At 32.2% G+C, this 24,152-nt stretch overlaps 1 protein-coding gene across 1 annotated transcript in view; it reads left to right on the top strand.

Moving 5' to 3' along the window:
- Positions 1–4,207: 4,207 nt before the first annotated feature.
- Positions 4,208–24,152, top strand: part of LOC126966860 (lachesin-like) — an 80,052-nt gene continuing 60,107 nt past the window's right edge. Inside the window, exon 1 of the mRNA XM_050811131.1 lies at positions 4,208–4,543. Within this exon, the coding sequence (XP_050667088.1) occupies positions 4,465–4,543 (79 nt within the window). The 5' untranslated portion in view covers positions 4,208–4,464. The remainder of the gene's footprint in view (positions 4,544–24,152) is intronic.

Raw genomic sequence — 24,152 nt, 5'->3', positions numbered from 1 at the left:
TTACATCCAAAAATAAAATAAAAAATTTGGGGCTGGACCTCGAAAAATAGATAGTAGACGATTCTCAGACCTACTGAATATGCATATAAAATTTGGTAAAAATCAGTAACGCCGTTTCGGAGGAGTAAGGTAACTAACATTGTGACACGAGAATTTTATATATATGAGATAAAATGTTTATACAACGACTCTTTAAATAGCTGCTTAAAAATAATTTAAATAGTATTAATGAATAATGAAGTGTTAAGTTTTTAAATTATTTTAATTTAAGCTGGATATAGGACACATAGTAATATTTAAAATCTGGACATACCTAAGCAAAATAAATAATTTCATTTCATTTCACATAATATGGCAATTTGAGTTGTTGGATTGCGAAATACCAGTCCGTATGATAAAATCCAGCATTTTCGATGATTTGTTAATAACATTGTCGATATGTAGAATTTTAATTTTGAATCAAAGACGACTCCTAAATTCGATTAAAAAATGACACCTAAATCTATATTTCCGTCTAGTTTGTTGCAATAGTGCCAACAATGTGGTGTTGATGTGTTTACCAGTGGGAGGCTCCTTTGCACATGATGCCAGCTAGATTATGGGTACCACAATGATACCTATTTCTGCCATGGAGCAGTAATGTGTAAGCTTTACTGTGTTTCGGACTGAAGGGCGCTACGGCGCTACGGCTAGTAAAATTACTGGGTAAATGAGACAACATCTTATGTCTCAAGGTGACGAGCGCAATTGTAGTGTCACTCAGAATTTTTGGACTTTTCAAGGATCATGAGTGGCTCTGCATTGTAATGTGCAGGGCAGTTCAATTACCGATAGCTGAATGTCTTATCCCATATTTTTATTAAAAAAAATGATTCCGTTTAAAGAAGCAATTACGCGTGAAAGAAGCTCTACTCAGCTTTTATTATTTATTTATTAGTATTTAAAGCCATTTTATTAATTGCAACAATTCGATGAATCCGAGGATTTTATAAAAAAAAATACATAGTTTTAAATCGCTTGCAAAAAGGTTAGCGCTTTTGTATTTAAATATTTCTAATTACGGCTCAACGTTTTCCAACTGTTAATTTTCGAAATTCATAATCTGAATTAATTCACTGAATAATTTAAATTCATTTGATATAAAATCTTATCATAGCATCATTGCCATTATTTATAAGAAAATGCATGTTTGCAGTAAAAATACAGGTTATTATAAAAAAAGGGTTTTTGTCGTTATATTTTTATGTTCTGTACGTTGTCGTTTGAGTATGTTTGTTGCATCACTTTACATTTTATATTGTAATTGAAATGATTTTTGAAACGATGATAGTGTAAATCTTGATTTAAAATAATAATTTAAAAACGGTGGCAATGAGTTTCTTGCTACTTCTTCTCATTAGCTCAACCTTTTACGAAGCAGCAGTAAATTCAATAAGAATTTTTTTTTAAACATTCATTGGTGTCATTTCCGTGACCTATATGAATATAATAATAAAATACTTATAATAAAGTGATTTTGATTTGATTTGATTTGTACATACTTGCCGTGGTTGGTCTCCTTTATTATAAGCCTATTTTTATAACATCAAAATAAAATTTCCAGTAAAGGTGAATTGATAATTCGCTTCTTATACGCTAATATTATCACTTACTATTAACTTGTTAGATAATCTGTATAATATGTTCATATTTGCGCAAGTCATATTAAGCTCGTTAGTTACGAAGCCTGTTAATTTAGCACGTAATATTAGCTAATATGTTTTAATAATACATATTTGTAACAATTTGGCATGGAAGTTTTCATCTCTTTTTAACTAACTTCAAAAAAGGAGGAGGTGCTCAATTAGAATGTATTTTTTTAAGTTTTTAACCTCAGAAATTTCAACCGGGTGAACCGATTTTGATGACTGTTTTATGTTTAAAAGCTTATGCTTCTCGTTTCGTATCATTTCATGTGTTCCAGTTCTGACAATGGTATCCATTATAAAACAATAATATATCTTACATTTGTATTAAGCATGTGCGCGACAAATGATTATGACGATTAGTATTTTAGTGTTACTGCTTACCTAAGTTTACTTGAATAATGAAGATTATTGTTTGGATTATATAAGCCATTTAGTTCTTATTGTGTCCCTATTTCAAACATAAAAACAGTTGAAATTACAATTCAAACAACAGGTCAGATATTTTCTTAAGCTATACTATACCTGGTTTTTTGTTCGGTTATACTGCGAAAACTTATACAATTGGATGCATGGTGATTCGGAGAAGGTTTTAGTATATAATATATTGGTGATTACTTATCCAGAATCTATATATTTTTGGCTTAGATTTAATGAGATAAGCGTATCCGGGGTACTTTATTTATGTAGCAAAACAACGTTTGCCAGGTGAGCAGGTAGTATTTCAATATTTTGAAACAGTTTTTTTTAAGACGAAAATCATTTTATTTATCAAATGTATTGTAGTCTTTAAATACGTATTACTAAACTTATCTACATTCGTATTTTTTATATGGTAAATCCGTTCCCCAATCTTCCTCCATTAGCTTTCTAATCATGTCACCAGATCTATTTGGTAGACCACTAGCAATCATCATTCGACAGCTTTTCTCAGCTTTAGTGGTGTCCACCAAATGTGATATACTACTCAGCTTATAACTCCAAAATTTAGCATAGAAAAGCTATTAGATTTCCTACTCTTGTTGCAGCTGTTCCTTTTACCTTTCTAGGTTTCCATTTTGAAGTATCAAACCATTGCCATAGTGCTATTGCCGAATGCCGATTTTATTTTGCACTGTTACTAATATTACAAAATTTTGACGAATGCAAATTCAAATATTTTTTTTGTTCTAAATAGGATATGAAATCACTTATAGAAACGACCTGAGAAGAATGGGCGCAAGAGACTCAGTAGGCTTCTATTTATATCAGATAATATTATCATAGTTTAAAAAAAACATATCAAGTGGAAAAATCTTCTTTATAAAAACATCTCTCGAAAGCTAAGCAAGAATTCTAAAACACTTAAATTTAAAATTATAAGCGACACATTATCCGAAGCGAAATTACCACCTGAGTTATTCTCACGAAGCTAGATTCATGCTTGAAACTTTGCGCGATCACATTACCATGAAGGATAACTGTGAGTTATTCAATGACGCCCGCATTTATTACATTGTTCTTTTATTAAAATTAATTTAGGTTAAATAAAATATGGCCCCATTCGTTATGGGGTACTTTATAATTTGTCTTTGCAATATCGAATGATGAGGAAGGCAATTTATTTGCCTTTATGAAACGCTTTGGCCCAAAGGTATTTTTATTTGTTCTATTTTTAGGCAATATTATGGCCTTGCTTAAGCTCTGTACTAAAATGAAACAAATTGTATATTTTAAATCCATCGTACTTCAAGTTAATAAAAAAAAGAGAAGCTTTGCGCCTCTGTCTCCCCAAGAGAAGGTTGCCTTCGATGATGGCTTAGCGGGAACTTGCCCAAAACCAACCTCAGGTGGTGTTTAGTGGGTAGGCATTCAGGTTTTTACGTGAGTTCCAAATAACCAACGCAGACTTAGGCTGCGAGAGCCTTTAGAGAGATATGAGTTTACATTTAAAAAATATTATTATTAAATCTTAAAACTTTTTAAGCCTTAGTTTAGGTATTCTTTGATTAAATTACTCAAAAAAATAGTTGAAACAAAACTTAAAAAAGTATGGTAAGACCACGTTGCTGACTTTATTAAGACGGTGTACAAAAAACTACTTAACATCAACTTAGCTTAATAAATTTGGTTAAGTGTAATAGATAGCAATAATGAAACGTTAATAAAATACAATTGAGAGTACAGTTACTTAGCGCCAATCTTTTATACCTCCATAAAGTTGAAATCTCATCATAATTAACATTCATTTAAAATTGAGATCACCCACGGTAAAATGTAGAGTTCGCCGGCGGTATTCAGCTTAGCACCTGCCGGAGCGTCTTAGCGTGGCCGAAATTAATGCGACACAAAGTCTGCAAAAGTCAATTACACTTTATTAAAACCGTCTCCATTTATATCAATTTGACGCAAACTGGTACAAATACTGATAATGTTCTCTTCTTTCATCCGAAACCTGAGGTGGGGCTACGCAAGCGCCGCGACGTAGCAAGTCCGTAGACAAAGCGTAGCGACGGTTATGTGTAGCGCGGGCAGTAGCCAGTTGGGTCGCCCGGAGATCGCAGCTACGCTTTTCGCGCCAAAACGATTCAACCGATTCACGTTCGCGCGACGTCAAACGCAACCACTTTATAACCGGCATTCTCTCTGCCCACAAGCGTCCTATGAATATTTAAACAATTCAACGAATCAATGGGCGAACTTCGTGGTTGCATCGAACTTGATTATACATTTCGTTGCTTCTAGACACCGATGTATATATTATAGTATGATATGTTTGTAAAATGAAAAGTTTATAAACATGCACTTTCCGCGGTATGATTTGTGTATGGCTTTTCTAATTATTTACGATATAGCCTCTTCTGATGCGGCGGTCGACGGTAAGAAATCAATTTTCATATGCATTCATATTATTAAGTTTATTCTATATTGCTTACTTAACTGCTAATATTACTATAATAAGATAGCCATGAAACTTATATGGTTTTTAGCGAGAAATATGCCAAAAATATTATGTAGTATTAATATCGTGATTGACTTGGTAACGCAAAGTAAAACCACATCTTAGAAAAAATATTTCAAGCGTAAATTGTGTAATAAAATATTGTTATTTCTTTAGCCGTATTTTTTCAACAAGTTTGTGTTAGAGAAATCGGAACCGCCTCCAAACTTTTTTCTTACGTAGTTAACGGTTTATTCTTTCTGCCGCTTTCTTTGTAACAACTCCGGCGAAACTTTTATAAATGAACTGATTCGCTTATTTCCAAAGCTAATTAAAGTACCTACGGCTGAATGTTTCTTCTTGTTGCGAAATAACTTCATTAAAAACGGATTTATTTATTCATTTTCTCCTATCTCCTATCAACTTATAATAACGTACACTTTATAAGGAATGAAAATATTAACTATCTCAATGAATAATAGATAGATAAGTTGTTACTTAGTTTTATAAGGAAAAATTAAAATACTAGATAGACTAACCTTACCTAATGGTTTACCTAATGGTTCGGATGTACGATTGGACGCTCTACTCAAATCCAAAATTGGATCAACTTTATTTATTAATTGATGTACAATTTGTACACAAAAGTCAATTTTGATGCCATAGATTCAAGAAACTTAGTATATAATATCCTTTCTTTACAGATTTCACAGTTTCCACACATTTTAATAATAATAATAATCATTATTTGAATGAGGTCAGTTTTACTATCGATCTTATTTTTGATTTTTACTGATGATCATAGTTTCTCTTATTCTACCTACAATGCATGCAAATACATAATATGTAGTAAAACATTTTATTGCTATACCAAATTTAACTCAACGAAAAAGTATTTAAGATTCTAAGCTCAAAGTATATATAAAATTCTAATAAAACAGTCATAATAATTCAAGTCAAATTCATATTTATTCATTCATATTATGTAATTTTTCCTCAATATTATTTTTTTTTGTTGAAAATAATGGACGAGACGAGCAGGACGTTCAGCTGGTGGTAATTGATATGCCTATTACAATGCAGTGCCGCTCAGGATTCTTGAACGACCCAAAAATTCTGAGCGGCGCTACAATTGCGCAAATGCACCTTAAGAGATAAGATGTTCAGTCTCATTTGCCCAGTAATTTCAATAGCTACGGTGCCCTTCACACCGAAACACAGTAATGTTTACACATAACTGCTTCTCGACAGAAATAGGCGCCACAGTCAATTATTGAATAAAATCAATTATTTACTAGCCATATTATTATTTTAGTATCCTCTTTATATTCTGGAACTTTATAATACGTTTCCTTCATTAAAATTTCCTTAGTATGAATCTTAAATTTATGTAACGGAATTTCGATTACTTGATGTGGGAGTTTGTATTAAATGTATATACGTTTCAAATTATGATCAGCATTGCAATTAATTGCATTCAGTTTGAGACTTGAGATTAGTCTCATTGGTACAGTAATTTCACAATAATGCTTGCATACTACTGCTAAATGGCAGAAAGAAGAAGCCCACACTGGTATTAGTTATTAAAATTACTCTTCAGTTACATTTCAAGTTTTACCACGGTATGTTATTTTTTGTTTTTATGGTTTCGTATCTCAAAATGACAAAACGGAACCCTTATAGTATCACTTTGACCGTCCATCTGGCTGTCTATCAAGACCCTTTATCTCGGGAATGCGTAATCGCTTGAAGATGTGAAATATTAAACTTCTAGTTAAATCATAAAAAAACAGGGTGTTAATGCAAGGAACGGCGCGGCGGTCCTTATTTTGAATTAAGTTACCCGTGTTGTAGGGTATCTTATGGAAGGGCTTAATTGGTACCAGCTTAAAGGTTTTAATTATTTTTATGATGTTATTGTATATTTTAACGATTTATGTCGAAGAATGACAAAAACCTTTTAAATTTTTTATAGGTATGGGTAGGTACCTAACAATATTTACAGAACCCTCAGTGGTTGAATACGAGTCGCGCTTATCTAGTTTTTGTGTGTGTGTGTGTGTGTGTTTTTTTACCCAGAATTATTTGGTAAACATATGTTTCAACTTTATCATAAGGATTGTTTACAAACATGTTAACGTATTTGAAATAAAACCAAAGAGAGATGTGTAATACAATGTTCTTAATGATAAAATAATAAAACTATAATTTTCACGCTTACAGATTTAATTTTTGGTTTAAACGAACCCTATTATAGGCAAATGGAAGTAACGGGAGTACGATTACAATATATTAATTACTTTATTGTCTTTATATTCACGTGAGAGTTAGAGGTTTCTGTTTTTTTTATACTTAATACTATACTACTACGAACTATTAACTTACTAACTTATTGAATTATGTAAGATCACGAAATTTAGATGTAGTTTTTGTTTTGTTTTAATTACTTATTATTTTAGTTTGGTAACCCTTTAAATATTATGTATAACCTGTATATAGTATGACAATCCACTAGAACACCTCAAATCACCTGTGGGTATGACCAGTATTATGCTGAACTGAACTCCAATTCTGCACCTTAATATAAATTAACATATAAGTCTACCTGTAAAATAGGTTTTAGTTGCAGACTAAATGATTTTTCTTTCTTCCTTCCTTTTCGTCTTCATTTTTATAAATATTAGTATATCCCTTTTATAAAGTTCAGAAGTTGAATATGTTTATTCCTTGCCATATTATACATATGAAATATATAAAAAATAGAGATCCACTACTAAGATTGGACCCAATCACGAACTATTAAGGATATTTTTGTGCTAGAGTTTTAATAGCGCGGCGTGTATAAATAAACCAATACCTGTTATTATTGAATACAGGTCGATATCAAATGTTGCCTTTTAAAAGCGCTGATATATAAATAAACATTTATGGTCTTACAAATATAAACTTGGTCTAAAATTATACCTCAGAATAAATCCCAGTAAATGCAAAATGTTGAAATTATGACTGACGTCACTGCAATGATAATTCTGAAGTTTTCCGAATGTCAGGCAGCTTTCAAATAAACGCGGGAATCGTTTTACAGCCGAATAAACCAATCATAAATTTGTACATATCCCGTTTTACTATGGAATTTGTTTTTTTTTATTTTTATTTTGCGGTCATTAACTAAAGAAAACCAAACTACGACGCCCTATGAAACATTAAATCATAAAACAGCTACTTCGATATTTTTAAACAGCTGCGTTTTTGTTAAATTAAATACCAAAGTAGTTTATAACTGCTACTATTCTTTTTAATATAGCAACATTACAAATCAGAAATATATAGTCTTTACTAGCTGACCCAGCAAACGTTGTATTGCCGATATTAAAATCACGATACAAAAGTAACTGTTCATCGTAGATGGGTGAAAATTTTAAGTTGTATGTATTTCTTAATGCTGACTCATAATAAACAAATTTAAAAAAATGTCAAAATAAAAAAAAATAAAAAATCGTGTGGACCCTTAACATTTATTGGGATGAAAAATAGATGTTGTCCGATTCTCAGACCTATCCAATATGCACTCAAAATTTCATGAAAATCGGTCAAGCTGTTTCGGAGGAGTTCAATGTTTAACACCATGACACGAGAATTTTATATGTTAGATTTCTAGCCTTATGTCACCATGGTATTTATGTTATCTGCCTTCAACTGTCAACGCCAAAATGTTTGTTTACGTTTAGCAAAAAGTCCAAGAATAGGAAAACCTGACCGACTTCGATTATATTTTATGTATCGATTACTTAGGTAGATATTATGATGATGGTATTATTATAATATCGTTCTGTGTTTTGATATTGCGTTATTTGTTTCGTATCTACAGCAGTGTAGTTAAAACGTGATAAAAATATCGCGTGCATACAATTACTAAGTGGTAAATTCTGTTTTTTTTTTTTTTTAAACCATTTATTTCTGATACAACATTACAAAGCGATGTAAACATATTATTCGGCCAAACTGCGCAGCAGTTTGTCGGCAGTAATTCTCGTGTTTCGCAAATTATCAAATCAATATTATGTTTTTGTGTGTGACAATTTAAAAGTCCCTACCAGTATTTCTTAAGTCTATTTATTATGGACATTGTGCTAAGTAGAACTTTCGCAATAAGTTTTTCACCTGATTTTTTGTTTTACAATTCGACAATTGTGACGCTATATGGGTAGTTAATTCATTTATTAATGTAGGTATTACCCATTGCATGCTACGCATACCGTAATAATTACATATTTTAGGTACCACAAGCTTGTTTTTGTTAGATAGCCGAGTTGAGTAGGCATGCACTCTCTGTACTACAAATTTATTTATATCTCGATATTGTTCGATTAACGTTAATAATTTTACCTTTCTATCAATTGGAATAATATTACATATTTTAAACAAGCGTTCATAGTTCCCGTTAAGTTTGTTTTTTATATTTCTGTTCACTAAGAGCGTTAATGTTCTTATTTGCAAAGTTTTGATTTTATTTTTATTCGTAGTAAAAGTTAGTCCATAGCTACTCAATCCGTAACTAATTGTTGCCTCGACCAAAGAGTGATACAGGCTGTACAAAATATTTTTACTCACCGATGACTTTAAGTGATAAATTTTACCAAATACTGTGCGGAGTTTCGAACATACTGAGTTAACATGTGCATTCCATGAGAAATTTTTATCAACAATGAGCCCTAGATATTTATACGACGTTACCTGTTCCAACTGACTACATTGACATATTTGTGAGGAACTATGCAAGCAAGAGTAACTATGTCCTATTATTTTAATTTTAATATCTTTATATTGACTATATGGTGAGAATATAGGCATACATTTTGTCTTTTCCATATTAATAATAATTCCATTGTCATGTGCCCATTTATTAATATCTTGTTGCAATATGATTTGAATAAGATTTGGGTCTCTACTACTATACAATAAACATGTGTCATCAGCATACATATATGCTTTACAATTTTTTATAACTTTGCTCATACTGTTCACATGAATACTATATCCTATCGGACCAAATATGGAGCCAGTTGGAACACCATTTAATACTGTACCTGGATCACTCTCTGCTCCAAGGACATTTACTTTAAGTAGCCTGTTTTTGAAATAGTTTTGGAACCAGATTTTAATAGGCCCTCCTATACCGCATTCATCCATAGACTGCAATAAGGCGTCGTGCTCCAGCGTGTCAAAAGCCTTTTATTTTTATCTTTATCTTACTATCAACTCCGAGCTCCATCCTAAGATGATTTGTAATAAATGCCACCGGTTTACTCTATAATGCTAATTGTAGGCTACAACAAAAATAATCTATTTATTGTCTTGTTTTATGTACCTTTCATTGTTGTGAGCAGTGAGAGAGACCTCTCTCAATCTGATATAAGACGTTTGATTGTCACTTGAAAGATAAAGCTTTGGAAATAAAAAGTAATAATCTGTGAGTGTATTGCTAGCTTATTCTCAGGTATAACTTTATACTAAGTTTATTTGTAAGGCTGCTTATTTAAAAAAAATCCTCTGCTTCCGTAAATAACTAGCAATCGTGCAAATATTATAGCTTGAGTTCAAAGTCAACGTATAAATAGACTAAACTGTCTTAACCTTCACAAAAAGGCTGAGGTTTTCAATCCTTGTGTAATTTTTATGCTCAGTACCTTATATCTTTGAATTTATAGTACCGATTAGAAATAAATTTGCATTAATTCAGTTTGAACGATCAAATCTATGCGAAAATCCTCAAAATATAGTCATCAGTCACTAATTGTGTACAGAGATATTATGGAAGTGTATACATAGTGTGATATACGGTGAAGTGGTACTGATGAAGAAGGCCACAGATAGTCACCAGAACATTTCAATAATAATGTATTTTACATAGTACTTCACGGATGGCGACAACATATAAGGACATACGTACATTCAAAATAAATTGAAACAGCATGATCATAACTGACGACCTGTATAGCCGAGTGGTTAGCGATCCTACCTACTAAGCTAGAGGCCCCGGGTTCGAATCCCGGTAGGTGCAAGCATTTATATGATGAATATGGATGTTTGTTTCCGATTCATGGATGTTTAAATGTATTTATGTATGTTTATATGAAATTATGTATGTATAAGTAAGTATATTGTATTAAATATATCATTGTCTTGTAACCCATAACACAGGCTATATATGCTTAACTTGGGGCAAGATAATTTGTGTGAAAAGTGTGTCAATATTATTATTATTATAAGTTAAACATGTGTTGTCCCTTACAACCTAAAAGAAGTAGACCTACAACTATAACCTACAAACCTAAAGAGGTCTAATAAATTTTAAAAGCGGCGGTGGCTCAATAGTTTCAACCGTCAACTCTCAACACAGAGCCCCCGTTTCGATCCTCGCCCGCTACGTACCAATGTGCTTTCAGTTTTCAAATTCATATGTACTCGACGTCTTACAGGGTCGGCAACGCTTCTGTGATTCCTGGTACTTACCATCATGCGACCCGTTTGATCGTTTGTGCTCATCTTCCTTAAAGAAGATGTTGCCATGAAACAGATCAGACGCCGGAACTGGAACTTCTTAATGAAACCATGCTTCCTAAATGGGTTGTGGCTTACTTCAATTAATTATCATTATATGACCTATATAAACCCAGGTCGTATATATCCATATACGACTATACCTTAAAATAAAAAATCTCTGAAAACCAGGCTTGAATCACAAACAATATAGAAGAGAAACTGATAAAATATATTTTATTGAAATTTATTTAAATAGTAATCTGAGACTTACATTTTACTTTATTATGAAATATATTTTTGAAGTCGTCATTTTGTGAAAAAAAAATACGCTGTTCCACCAATTATTATAATAACACATTTAACTATTCCGACCGCAAAACCTTCATCTTATATGCGTTACGAGCAGATTGCGCACTAACGGCCGTTTTCAATAACCTATCTACCCTTAGTTTAAATTACGGATACATTGCTGTCACCGTTTAATGACAAGATCTTATGTATCCATTGTTATGTCGAATACAGCAACGGCCGTTCCTAATATACTATCTACAGATAGAGATAAATTACTACCTTCTACTGTCGATAATCTGAAGCTGTCCCTTATTCAGCATTTCTATCGCCTTATATTGGGACGCGTGAATTGCAATTTCCATACAAACTTCTATCGCTGGTAAGCTATATGTCGTCCCATTGACAGACAACGTGTTCCGTACACGCCGTAAGGTGAGTTACCGTCGATATGTTTATTGGGTCAGAATAGTCAACAATAGTTACGATTTTTATCTCAAGTAAGAGATAGGCTGAATATTGGGAACAGCCATCATAGTCCAATGCTATCTGTCAATAGGTTATTGAAATGTAAGTAAGCGTAATATGATGGATTTGTCTACGTCTAGTAAGTTAAACTGAGGATAGATAGGTTATTGAAAACGGCCGTAAAGTGATATTATTTATATATTTATATTTAGTTTGTTCATAGCCTGTAATATGTTTAAAATCAGTAGTCAAGTAACCATAAAATATCTCATATACGTGTTATTATAGGACATTTACACCCTTCAAGCAGCCTAGAGCAACTCTCTAAGAAAAAGCGATTGATAGATTGACAGATGACGGCTATAATCTTGTAAAAAACGGAGATAGCTGAAATCCACTACGTTTTAAGCAACTGTTCGCTTTCATACTTAGCCTAATTATATTTTGTCGCAAATCACCATACTGTAATTGTACTATTTCATACTAAACTAAATTTAAATTTTACTCAGGCAGTCCCAACTCTTATTACGTAGTATTAACGTCCTCTTTGCCTTAAAGATAGAAAACATTGGTTTTCTTTCGCAAAAATAATACCGTTATTATTTTTGCGACAGAAATAGACATGTTTTGCTTTTATTTTAGGAAAATAATTATGAGTGCATTTCGAATTGATACATTTTAATTCAGATATGAAAAGTTATATTAAGAATGATTAAAGTAAAGGTTCTAACGTAAACAACTCCATATAACTATAAATATAGAACTAAGCGCTAAGATAAGTAAGTAATTAAGTAAGAAGTTTGAACTTTGAACTGTTATTAGATAATAATCCAATTTGCGGCTTGGCTTCCATATGGAACGGAGTAGTAAAATAGAGCAAGCCGTAATATCAGATGGAATTAGAAATTCGGAAGCGTTGATTTGTAAGGTAATAAACACACAGTTGAATTAATTATTAGGTTATTTTACAATTTTGTACAGAGGTAAAAACTCATTTATCATACCGATAAACTAAAATGAGTGTAATCAATTTGTTATTTCTTTAAAGTATAGCCCTCATTTCTGGGTTTAATTACACAAATTAAATTTGAGAGATGAACAAAACATATCAGGAATTTTGAAACGATACGGCACTCGATCGGTTGGCTCAGTGGAAGAGCGGTCGCATGGAACGCGAGAGGTCGCGGGTTGGATTCCCTCATCGTCCATATTTTTTTTTTATAAATTTAAAAGAGAAAACATGTAAAATACAAAATATATAGAAAAACAAATTATTTTAATAGGTATTATTAGTCCTCCGGTTATAATATTGGTCCTCTTTAGTTATCACTAAAGATGGATAGTAATAATTAATTTTACAGTAGGAATTCTTCATAAAAATAAAATAATGTAACATTATATTACAATCCCCAGTGGTTTTTATTATTTTGAAATCATTATAGAAAAATCTGTATTTTAATTTGTAAATAAATTTAAAAAATATGTGTTATAAATTTAAGTTAGGGCGCGAGGAATTAATAATTTAATCTGCACGTGTTTGATGAAAAAACTAGGTTTGATTAATGTTTAGTTATTGAAAGGTATAAGAGATATTATTTGTACATTGTCTTATTTTTTGAAATCAAAATAAACATATTATTAATTTATATATAATTAAATATAATCTTAGTATATATATATATGGATATATACATATTTATTTATTTATAATCGCTTATAAAATTCTCACAGAATACCTTTATTTATTTATGGTGTATGTGGAGGATGCAGCTACTGTACTCAATAACTTTTGTATTAATTTACATTAACTTTTTTGACTTACTCGTGTAAGACATTGACTATTTAACGTTTGAGTGTGTCTGTTGCATCATTTTACATAATATATTGTAATTTGAAATTATTTGTAAATCTTGATATTATTACTTAAATTATTATTATTATTATTATTACTTAAATGTAAATCTTGATATAAAAGAGTGGCAATGAGTTTCTTGCTACTTCTTCTCATTAGCTCAACCCTTTACGAAGTAGGGGTAGATTCAAAAAGATTATTTTTTTGACATTCATAAGTGTCATTTCCGTGACCTACGTGAATAAACTGAATTAGTCTTATACGCATAGTCATCACTTTGTTAAGGGTGAGATTCAATCAATTTGCCTGATTATATAGCGAAACATACTACCTATGAAAATCTCGTTGATATCGTTTAAGTCGCGTCTGTCTGTCTGTCTGTTCGCAATAAACTCAAAAACTACTGCATTGATATTCATGTTGTTTGCACCAATGGATAGCGTGGTTCTCCAGAAAGGTTTGAGTATATAATTTGTTAAGTTTTTGCTATATTTATTGGAATTGGCGGAAAAAATAAGATATCTATTTTGTTTTGGGAGGATAACATACCATATTCATTTTAATACTTTAAAAAAGTAGCAATTATAAAGTGATAGTGTAATATATGTACGACCTGTACAGCCGAGTGGTTAGCGATCCTACCTACTAAGCTAGAGGTCCCGGGTTCGAATCCCGGTAGGTGGAAGCATTTATATGATGAATATGGATGTTTGTTTTCGAGTCATGGATGTTTATATGTATGTAAGTATGTTTTAGTATATTGTATTAAATATATCGTTGTCTCGCAACCCATAACACAGGCTATATATGCCTAATTTGGGGCAAGATAATTTGTCTAAAAAGTGTGTTAATATTATAAAAAAAAATTGCTGTTTTCACAAATACGATATTAATTTTTATCATTTTATTACAACATAATTAATTATAAAATCATTCTGAAATACGTGTTTATTTCATTTTTAACTTATTAACTTTGATTACACATTTCTGATGACTTTAAACTGCATTATTTCTGAATACTTACAAAATTTTCTTTTCAATTGACAGAACATGGTCTCTTTTGTCAGTAAGTTTTCAATAAATAATAATGATTTCTAAAAACCGATTTGAATAAAACATGTTAACCGTTCGAGAGACGTATCTACAAAAAATCTTGAATGCTTTGTTCAACTCTTAAGTTGTGACTTCATCTACAGGATCTACTTTACAGTTGAAAACCTGCTCAACTCTAATATTTGCATATTAGGAAAGTGACTTGAGATGACGCTCTTGTAAATCTAAACAATTTGTTATGTTTTCAAAGTGATAATCCTCGCTCCTAGGATTAATATACAAATAAAATTTGAAAACAAAATTTTTAGAACGATGCGGGAGTCGAACCGACTACGACCTTCAGTTTCAGTGTATTTACCGAGTTTCAGTGTATTAATCCTAGAAGTGAGGGTTATAATTTAAAAAACATAATAAATTGTTTACATTTGAAAAACGTTATTACTTATTTACTTTACTTGTAAAATAATAAATGAATTATTATAGGATCACTTCATTGGATGCCAGTCTTTACATAATTTTATTTAGTTTCTCCTGTTTCATTATAAAATAAGCAAAAATTATGAAAATAATTTCAAATATCAACGGTATCTTGAGACTCTAAAAATCAAGCTTCTAAACGAACGAAAGATATGTGCATTTTAGTATAACTGGCCTAACATTATAATGGCCTTATATAACATACACACATCTTCCGAAAACGGATCCCAGTAGGTGTCTTCATAATTGTATATACAAGAGACCAAATTCACTTAATCATTGTTTTCGTATTGAGATGACTTCTGAACCAACCAACAGATTCCAGAAGGTGTTTCAATACGTAATCTGTGACCAGATGTGTATTTATCACTTCATAACTCTACATAAGAGAGACAACATACATTTAATTACGTATCACGTATTGGACGATTTCTGGAATACGGATTCCGCAAGGTGCCTTAACGTAGATCCGTGGCAAAACGCACCTGGTGTTTTATCACTGTCAACATGTGCATAAAAGAGACAAAATACACTTGATCACGGTTTACTTTTGTGACGAATTCTGGAATATGGATTCCAGAAGGTGTCTCAACACATAATCCGCGTTGAAATGTTTTTTATCACTGTATTCGTAACTGCACATAAAAAAAAATACAATTGAACACCAATTACGTTCTATACATAAACGTCATTGTTGATAATGGATTAAATATCACTTCATCATGGGTTATTTATTGGGACGAATTCTGGAATACGGATTCCAGAAGGTGTCTCCATACGTAATCTGTGATTAGGTGTCTTTTATCACTGTCTTCAGAACTGTACACAAAAGAGATAAAATACACTTGATTATGGTTTTTGTAATCAAACGACTTCTGGAATACTTATTCTGTAATACGGGCCTTAATTCACAAAGGTAGATATATTTTTCCTTTTAATTGCTTTCGCTTTATAATAAATCGTTATTTCATTAGTATGGAACCCTGTGTTCATATTATGTCTAAATTATAGACGCTACTTTTAGCTAGACTTTGATTTAGTTTTATAATATATTCGGGTACATAAATCAACCCCGTCTGATAATTATTTTTCGTACAAAGAGGTAATAGTCATTACCGCCTATAACGCCTATTTCTGGTGATTGATATGACGGCCTTCTATTTCTACATAAAAGCATTATTTTGTATTACCTTATAATATGAATACCTTATAATGTGATCACCTCCATATATATAAAATGAAGTAGAACTAAACACATTACTGCAAATACTGTATTGAATTGAAAACAATTTAAGTTCACATATTTTTTTAATAAGATTCCAAAATCGAGTTTTTGTAGTGATCACTTCTTTGTGTGTAGAGCATTTTTTGTGCATATTGAATGACACTGACCTGTCACAATCAAATATGTATCGCTCGTCCAGAATTAATACACAATTATAGTTTTATATATTAAAACACGATGACTTTATGAGTATAGAAAAAGTATAGTATGTTTTTCGTATTATCAACCTTAAAGGGATGTTATTTTAATAAGAAGAGACCAGCACTTAGCTTATCTTTTGTGAAACAACAAGATTTAACGCATCACATAGTGCCTACTACGTAGCGTACTGCAAAACGAGTCAAATAAAGCCGCACTCACTCGTCATCCTGAGTTATAGATGAAATTTATGTACGTGACGATATGCACTGGCAGGCATATTCTTCAAAGCGAAATACAATTGAAGAAGAGCGACAGAAATAGGTGCAGATGTGAGTCAGTAGCCACGCCCCCAGAACATAGGTACTTCTACTGCTACTAAAACTGGTAGTATTTTCTTAAACAGTAATGTAGTAGTAGCATGTTGCTTCTAGAAGATTCAGTGACCACTGTTTTGTACAATACTAAAAGTAAAATTTATGCAAAATGAATAAATAAAAGTTCATGAATTTTTGTAGTATTTTATTTTGAAGTAAAACTTCTCTACGGACGCTTCACTTGGAGAGTACGCTAGTTAATGCATGACGAGAGCTTTACGAACGTACGTTAGCGTTACGCGAACGGTGATTTCTTGATAAATTAGTAATTTCATTTCGTTCCTTAACAATTTTACAATTTGATATTTTGTATTGCTCCATTCGTGTAGTCTTATACCACACTCCTTTTTTTACCAATATATTAAAATAGAGCAAAATTTAATGAGTTTGATAATAATATGGTTTCAACACAACCGCTACTTCATCGATACAGTCCACTTTTGGTTGTGAAGAGTCAGTTATTAACCAAACTTATATCTTTCATAATATCTCTGTTACTGAGTATTTAAATAGAAAACATATCGATACCTGATTCATTTAATTTGTTTCCAACATTAATCCGCTAACGAATAGATTCCAGTTAGCATATTTTTATATCACGTCTGTCCAAACACGATATCTATAAAGCTATTATTCAACGGATCAGCTTTTTGTCGGATCCGTCATAGAATATTCAAAGAGCATTATTGGATTTTGTTAAATCTATACGAGTGTCTCTAAATGGGCCATAATCTATGCATGTTTTGTTATTTTTAATTAACTCAACGAATTTGAATGAGCGAATGAAAACCAAACATTTTGTTTGCAACTTATTTTAAACCGTTCATTAAATGCTTGGTAATTTTCATTGTTAATTTTACAAGGTTTGTTGTTGGTTGGTTTACTGTACACTCTAGCAAACCCAGCGGAATCACAGGAGCGTCGCCAACCTTCTAGATATATGTACGCGCTTGTTTGAAGTTATTTCGTATCAATAACATGGCTACTTTCAGTTACCTTCTTGAAGTGAGCTACTGAAAATCAGTGTTAAGTTCTACCTAATATGCTGAGTAAACCTTTTTGGGACAAAACACTGCAGCCTTATTATTTTAATCATGAATTACCAGTACTTTAGTTTGTTTCTTTTCTTCTAGATGTATGTTAGATTTAATAGGGCATGTATCTTATAAAGATACAAATAAGTTTTTTTTTTTATGACAGTAAGGAACGAGCGAATAGGACGTTCAGCTGATGGTAATTGATGCAGTGCCCCTCAGGATTCTTGTAAAAACCAAAAACTCTGAGCGGCACAATTGCGCTCATCACCTTGAGACATATCATGTTCAGTCTCATTTGCCCAGTAATTTCACTAGCTAATGCGCCCTTCAGACCAAAACACAAAAATGCACATTACACATTACTGCTTCACGCCGTTGTGGTACTCATAATCTAGCCGGCATCCTATGCAATGGAGCCTCCCACATTTTATTCAAATGCTGTCATATTATCTGTTGTTATATTTTGTAAATGATTCCTGTATCTAGTATAAATCAACAAAAATATAAATACTTCTTATGTCTCAAAGTGAGGAACGCCACTCATAATTTTAGGCCCTTCAAGAATCCTGTACGGCATTCAAAATCAAAAAATCAAAATCAAATATTTATTTATTATTACAACAAAATACAAAATACAATCAGTGTTGGGGTCTCCTTTTAAGCAAAGAGTTGCCTGTAGTAGGAGGCCCCGCTCTTCCATAGCAAAAACATAATAATGAGGTGTAATAATAGATAAGTTGACCTTAACATATACATAATTAATTAACTAAGGGAAAAAAAAAATCTACTAACAATAATATACTAAAAATCTATTTATTTGTAATCTAAACTTAGTGTGCTGTGTGTGTGTGGGTGTGTGTATGTATGTATGTGATTGTATGTATTGGTGAGTGTGTGTGTGTGGGTGTGTGTGTTACTTTGAAAGAAAACTTAAAGATTTAGTACGTAACTATAAGTAGGTTTTCTGTGTCTTCATAATTAAATGACCTTATCCACTCAATTATTATTTTCTTGCATTCATAGTATGATTTTTCATATATATTGTTTAGTTTATTTATTTTATTATACAGTAAGGCCGCACGTTTTTCATACTGTATACTTGCAAACGATGTTTTGGTGTGAGGTACATGAGCAACAGTGTGTTTAATTCTCTTATTTAGTAATGTACTATTATAAGGAATAGTTTTATGTATTTTTAGTACCGTATGTACTATATACAACTTTCTAACTGTTAATAAGTTACTGTCAGAATAGATGCTGTGCGTGGGATGACGCCGTTTTTTAAAATACATAATTTTAATTAAAGCACGTTGCGCCCTTTCAAGTTCTAAAAATTTGGATTTTGCTGCGCCTCCCCAGATAGGTATACAATATATGAAGATAGACTGGACTAACGCTACATATATTTTATTCAGAAGATGCTTAGGCGTGTTTGCAGAATTTGAAGAATTTTCAGGAATAACGTGTCATAAACTTCTGAAAATCCAGGTAAGTTTCCGAATTCTCTTAGTAAGTTGCTCAAGATGTGGGTACCAAGATAATCGCTGATCAATCACGATTCCTAAATATTTGGTGCTGGCAACTTTCCTTATAGTGGGGCATTCACAAGTTTTACCATATATTATGTTATCACACTTATGAACTCTAATATCAAAGTTCTTTGGCTGAGAGGGATTAGATATGCTGAAACAGATATAATTAGTCTTAACTGTATTCAGTGTTAATAAATTCATTTGTAACCAATTAGCTACATGTATTATTCCTGATTCAGCTTTTTCTCGAACCTCATTCCAAGAACTTCCGCTAAAGACAATAGCAGTATCATCAGCGTAAGATAGTATACGAGCACCTTCTATATTCATGTTGCAGAGGTCATTTATATAAATTAAAAAAAGGGTAGGACCTAGAACACTGCCTTGAGGAACCCCAAAGGATATTATCGCATCATCGCTTACATTCTCACCAACCCTTACTCTTTGTGTTCTGTGAGTGAGATAACTTCTAAATAATTTAAGCTGTGTTCCTCTTATTCCGATCTTCTCTAGTTTGTCTATAAGGTTTGGTATTGAGACGGTATCAAAGGCTTTTTTAAGGTCTAAGAATACAGAAATACATTTGTTACCTTTGTCTAATTGATCTGTCACTAAAGTTGATAAAGAAGCTACTGCATCCTCTGTCGATTTACCTCGTCTAAACCCAAACTGGAATGGAGATAATATATTAAATTTATTTAAAAATTGTACCAACCTATTATTCAGTAGCTTTTCTATTATCTTTGAGATACACGGTAAAACAGATATAGGTCTATAGTTATTAATATCATCCTTATCCCCCCCTTTATGAATAGGTGTAATTATAGATCGCTTGAGGAGGTCAGGAAAAACACCTTTTTCAAAACATAAGTTAGCTAGATGAGTGATAACATGTACAACTTCATGACGTATGTGTTTCAAATAGCTCGTAGGTATGTTATCCCAACCCGCTGCACTAGACGACTTAAGACCAATTATAATTCTGTTTATCTCCTCTACGTCTGTATCCAGTAAGATCATAGAATGTGGTATTGATTGATTATTGTCATTCTTTAAGGATTGCACAGAAGGTGGAATTTGTTGAGCCAGTTGTGTACCAATGTTAACAAAATAATCGTTTATGAAATTCACCGACTCTGATGCAGTATTTTTTATGTTGAATAATTCTGAGTTTGAATTATTAGTTTTATTAGAATATGTAATTAATTTAATATTTTTCCACAATAGTTTATTATTGCTTATGGAGTTAGCTAAAAGATCCCTTTCGTATTTCCTTTTAAGTTTTTTTATTAAATTATTACAATAATTTCGGTATCTAGTATAAGTTATTTTAAGTATTACGTTGTGCGGTTCCTGACGACATTTTTTTTGTAATTTATTTCTATTTTTTATGCAGCGTAATATACCCGAAGTTATCCATGGTTTTAAAGTACGTTTATTGTTTGGGATTCTTGTATTGGTGGTGTTAGTTAAAATTGATTTTGTTAACATATTAATCAGTTTATCAGTCAGTAGGTTTGGATCATGACAGAATAGTAATTGAGGTAAATTTTGATCTATTAGATATTTAAGGGCCTTATCATAATCTATGATTGTTTTGATTTTATGAGCATTATATTTTAATTTAAGTTTAGATAAACGTAAGAAGGTCGTAAAGTGGTCAGTAATAGAAGTATGGATAATCGCTATATCTGCCGAAACATTCTTTTTATTAATTTTTAACATAAAATGATCTAAGCATGTTTTATCTCTGGTGGGTATTGTGTGTCCTGGGATAAGCCCATGCGTTGCCAGCATATTAAGGTAGTTCAATCTATTCCTATGCTGTTGGGAAGATTCTGTGTCTTTATAAAAAATATTAATATTTATATCGCCAGCTAGTACAATGTTTTTATGAGTTGTTAATGTACCAAAATGGGTACTTAGTGATTCTATAAAGGTATCAGTGTTAGTGTACGATGGGGAGCGATATATACATAAGATTGTATTATTCAATATGTCTACTTGCATACATGATGCTTGAGATAGCATGACTTCCTTGACTTTATGTCTGAGTTCTTCTTTAACATATATCGTTGCATTGTAATAGCTGGAAGTATCACTTACCATCGAAAGCCTTACCCGTCCCGTCACTACTAAACGGGTGAACCGATTTTGAGGATATTTTTGTGTGTGGTCCAGCATATTCGATATCGATTTAGAATCATAATTAAACTCCTCCTAAACGTCTAGATAGATTTTGATAATTTATTTTTTTGTGTGTGGTCCAGTGAATCCGAGATGGGTTTAGATTCACTGGAAAATGTTATTTATATATTTTTTTATTAATAACACACATGATGTAATTACGTTTAGTTAAAATATCATCAAAACTTTAACAGCCTATTCAAAAAACTTTTTTTATAAAAAAAAATTCAAAATTTAGATGTGTGTACAGGTCAATATCGGTCGGGATCGCTAATACAATATAAAAAAAATAAGGTACTCCTGTGGTGCTTTTTTTTAGAATCTTGTACAACTAGATATACACTTAATTGATATAACAAGTTGAAGAAATGCTTTTGCATACTTGCTATTCCTTTCACGCTGTATAGGATTAAAAAAAGGATCTGATTGATTTGATCACTTAAGTCACGCCTAACCCACTTGAATCTGTTTTGAGTATATATTCTTAAGGCGACACTAAATGCCAGCAACCTTCAGCGATATGAGTTTACGGTTGCCGGCCCGCCATTTTTTTTTATGGAAAAGGAGGACAAAAGAGCGTACGGGTCACCTGGTGTTAAATGATCACCGCCGCCCACATTCTCTTGCAACACCAGAGGAATCACAAGAGCGTTGCCGGAAGTTTAAGGAAGGTGTATGTAACAAAGCCAATATTTTCTAAATTCTTGCTTACAAAACGTAACATTTTAAAAGACGCAAACAGTTTATATGCTTAGAATTCTCATTAATGATTACAAATCTGAATTGTACCTTCACAAAAAAGATTTTCTGAGTACTAAATAAATGCGTCATGCCGAAAAAACAAGAGTTTACCGGTAATGAAAAGTGGTAGTTGCAAATAGCTGTGGAGTGTTCTATAACAAACAGTAAACATAAGCAACCTACAAATAAGACTTAAGGGTATGTGTAATAGGATAAAATAGTATTGATAGCTCCCAATTCTATATTTTCACCACAAAACTTGTCCAAATGTACCTTGTTTGTGTGTTTTCTGCTTACTCTTCGCCTTAAGGAGATACATGTGACTCCGTGACGTGTATGGTGTTTCTGTTAAGAAGCAAATAATCTAAAATATAAACTTGTCGCGCCACTATTTTAAAACAATATTTGTGAGACATATCTCGAACACATCCCAAGGCAATCCTAGTGAACTTTTAACTTTTGCTGAGTTCAAAACTTACCTAGAACCCTGTATGGTTATTTGCGAGTTAGAAGCGTTGTGCCACAATTTGCGACGTAACTTGGAGATGTCTTTGCAAGAACTTTTCGCAGTTCATCAGTTGATACCACGCTCATGAAATTACTAAGAATTGAGATGTTCTTTGAATTCATCCTGGTTTCTCTAAAGAAATGTTTCCAAACTATCTAAATAGGTTTATAACTAGAATTTATTACTTTCGTGAGACATTGTTAAATTATTTATTAATATGGATTTACTCACGATTTATCAGTGTGGGTACCGACCACTTTCGGATTACCAGTGGGAGGCTCCTTTGCACAGAATGCCTGCTAGATTATGGGTACCACAACGGCGCCTTTTTTCTGCCGTGAAGCAGGAATGCGTAAACTTTTATTTGTTTCGGTCTGAAGCACGCCGTAGCTGGTGAAATTACTGGGCAAATGAGACTTAACATCTATCGTCTTAAGGTGACGAGCGCATTTGTAGTGCCGCTCGGATTTTTCAAAAATTCTAAGCAACACTATGCTCAGAATTTTTGGGTTTTTCAAAAATGCTGAGTGGTACTGTATTGTATTGGGCATGGCGATCCAATTACCATCAGCTAAGTGTGCTACTCACTCATCTCGTCCCTTATTTTCATTAAAATAAATTAAAAAACTCGGAGGTCCTTCATCAGGGTGAGTGTAGTGGGTTCGCGATAACGTCCCGTCTGTTACTGCGGACTTGTGCTCGTAGTGCGCGGCTGGGCAGGGCGGGGGTCGCCGGTGGTGATGACAAGCGCGGAATCACTTTGACTATGTCACTGTTGGTGTCCACTCACCCTAATGGAGTACCTCCGAATGGTTCAAAACTAGTCGGTACCCACACCGATAAAGGCCGTATTAATAAATAAGTTAGAAATTGTGTGTATGGATATAATATAAAATTTAAAGATTTTTTATCATTAACATCTATAAGTTTAATGATTTTTACATAACCAGAAATAAGTATATTATTTTAATAAGTTAATTTATCCTATACAAAATAGGTGCGTTTAGTTGTTTCTTAAACAAAATTACGTAAATAAATAGAAATCATTTTAAATTCATACG

The sequence above is a fragment of the Leptidea sinapis genome, chromosome 11 (assembly GCF_905404315.1).
Source record: "Leptidea sinapis chromosome 11, ilLepSina1.1, whole genome shotgun sequence".
Classification (NCBI taxonomy): Eukaryota; Metazoa; Arthropoda; class Insecta; order Lepidoptera; family Pieridae; genus Leptidea; species Leptidea sinapis.
The sequence above is the reverse complement of the archived record's forward strand: the minus strand, read 5'-3'. Positions and strand labels throughout refer to the sequence as shown.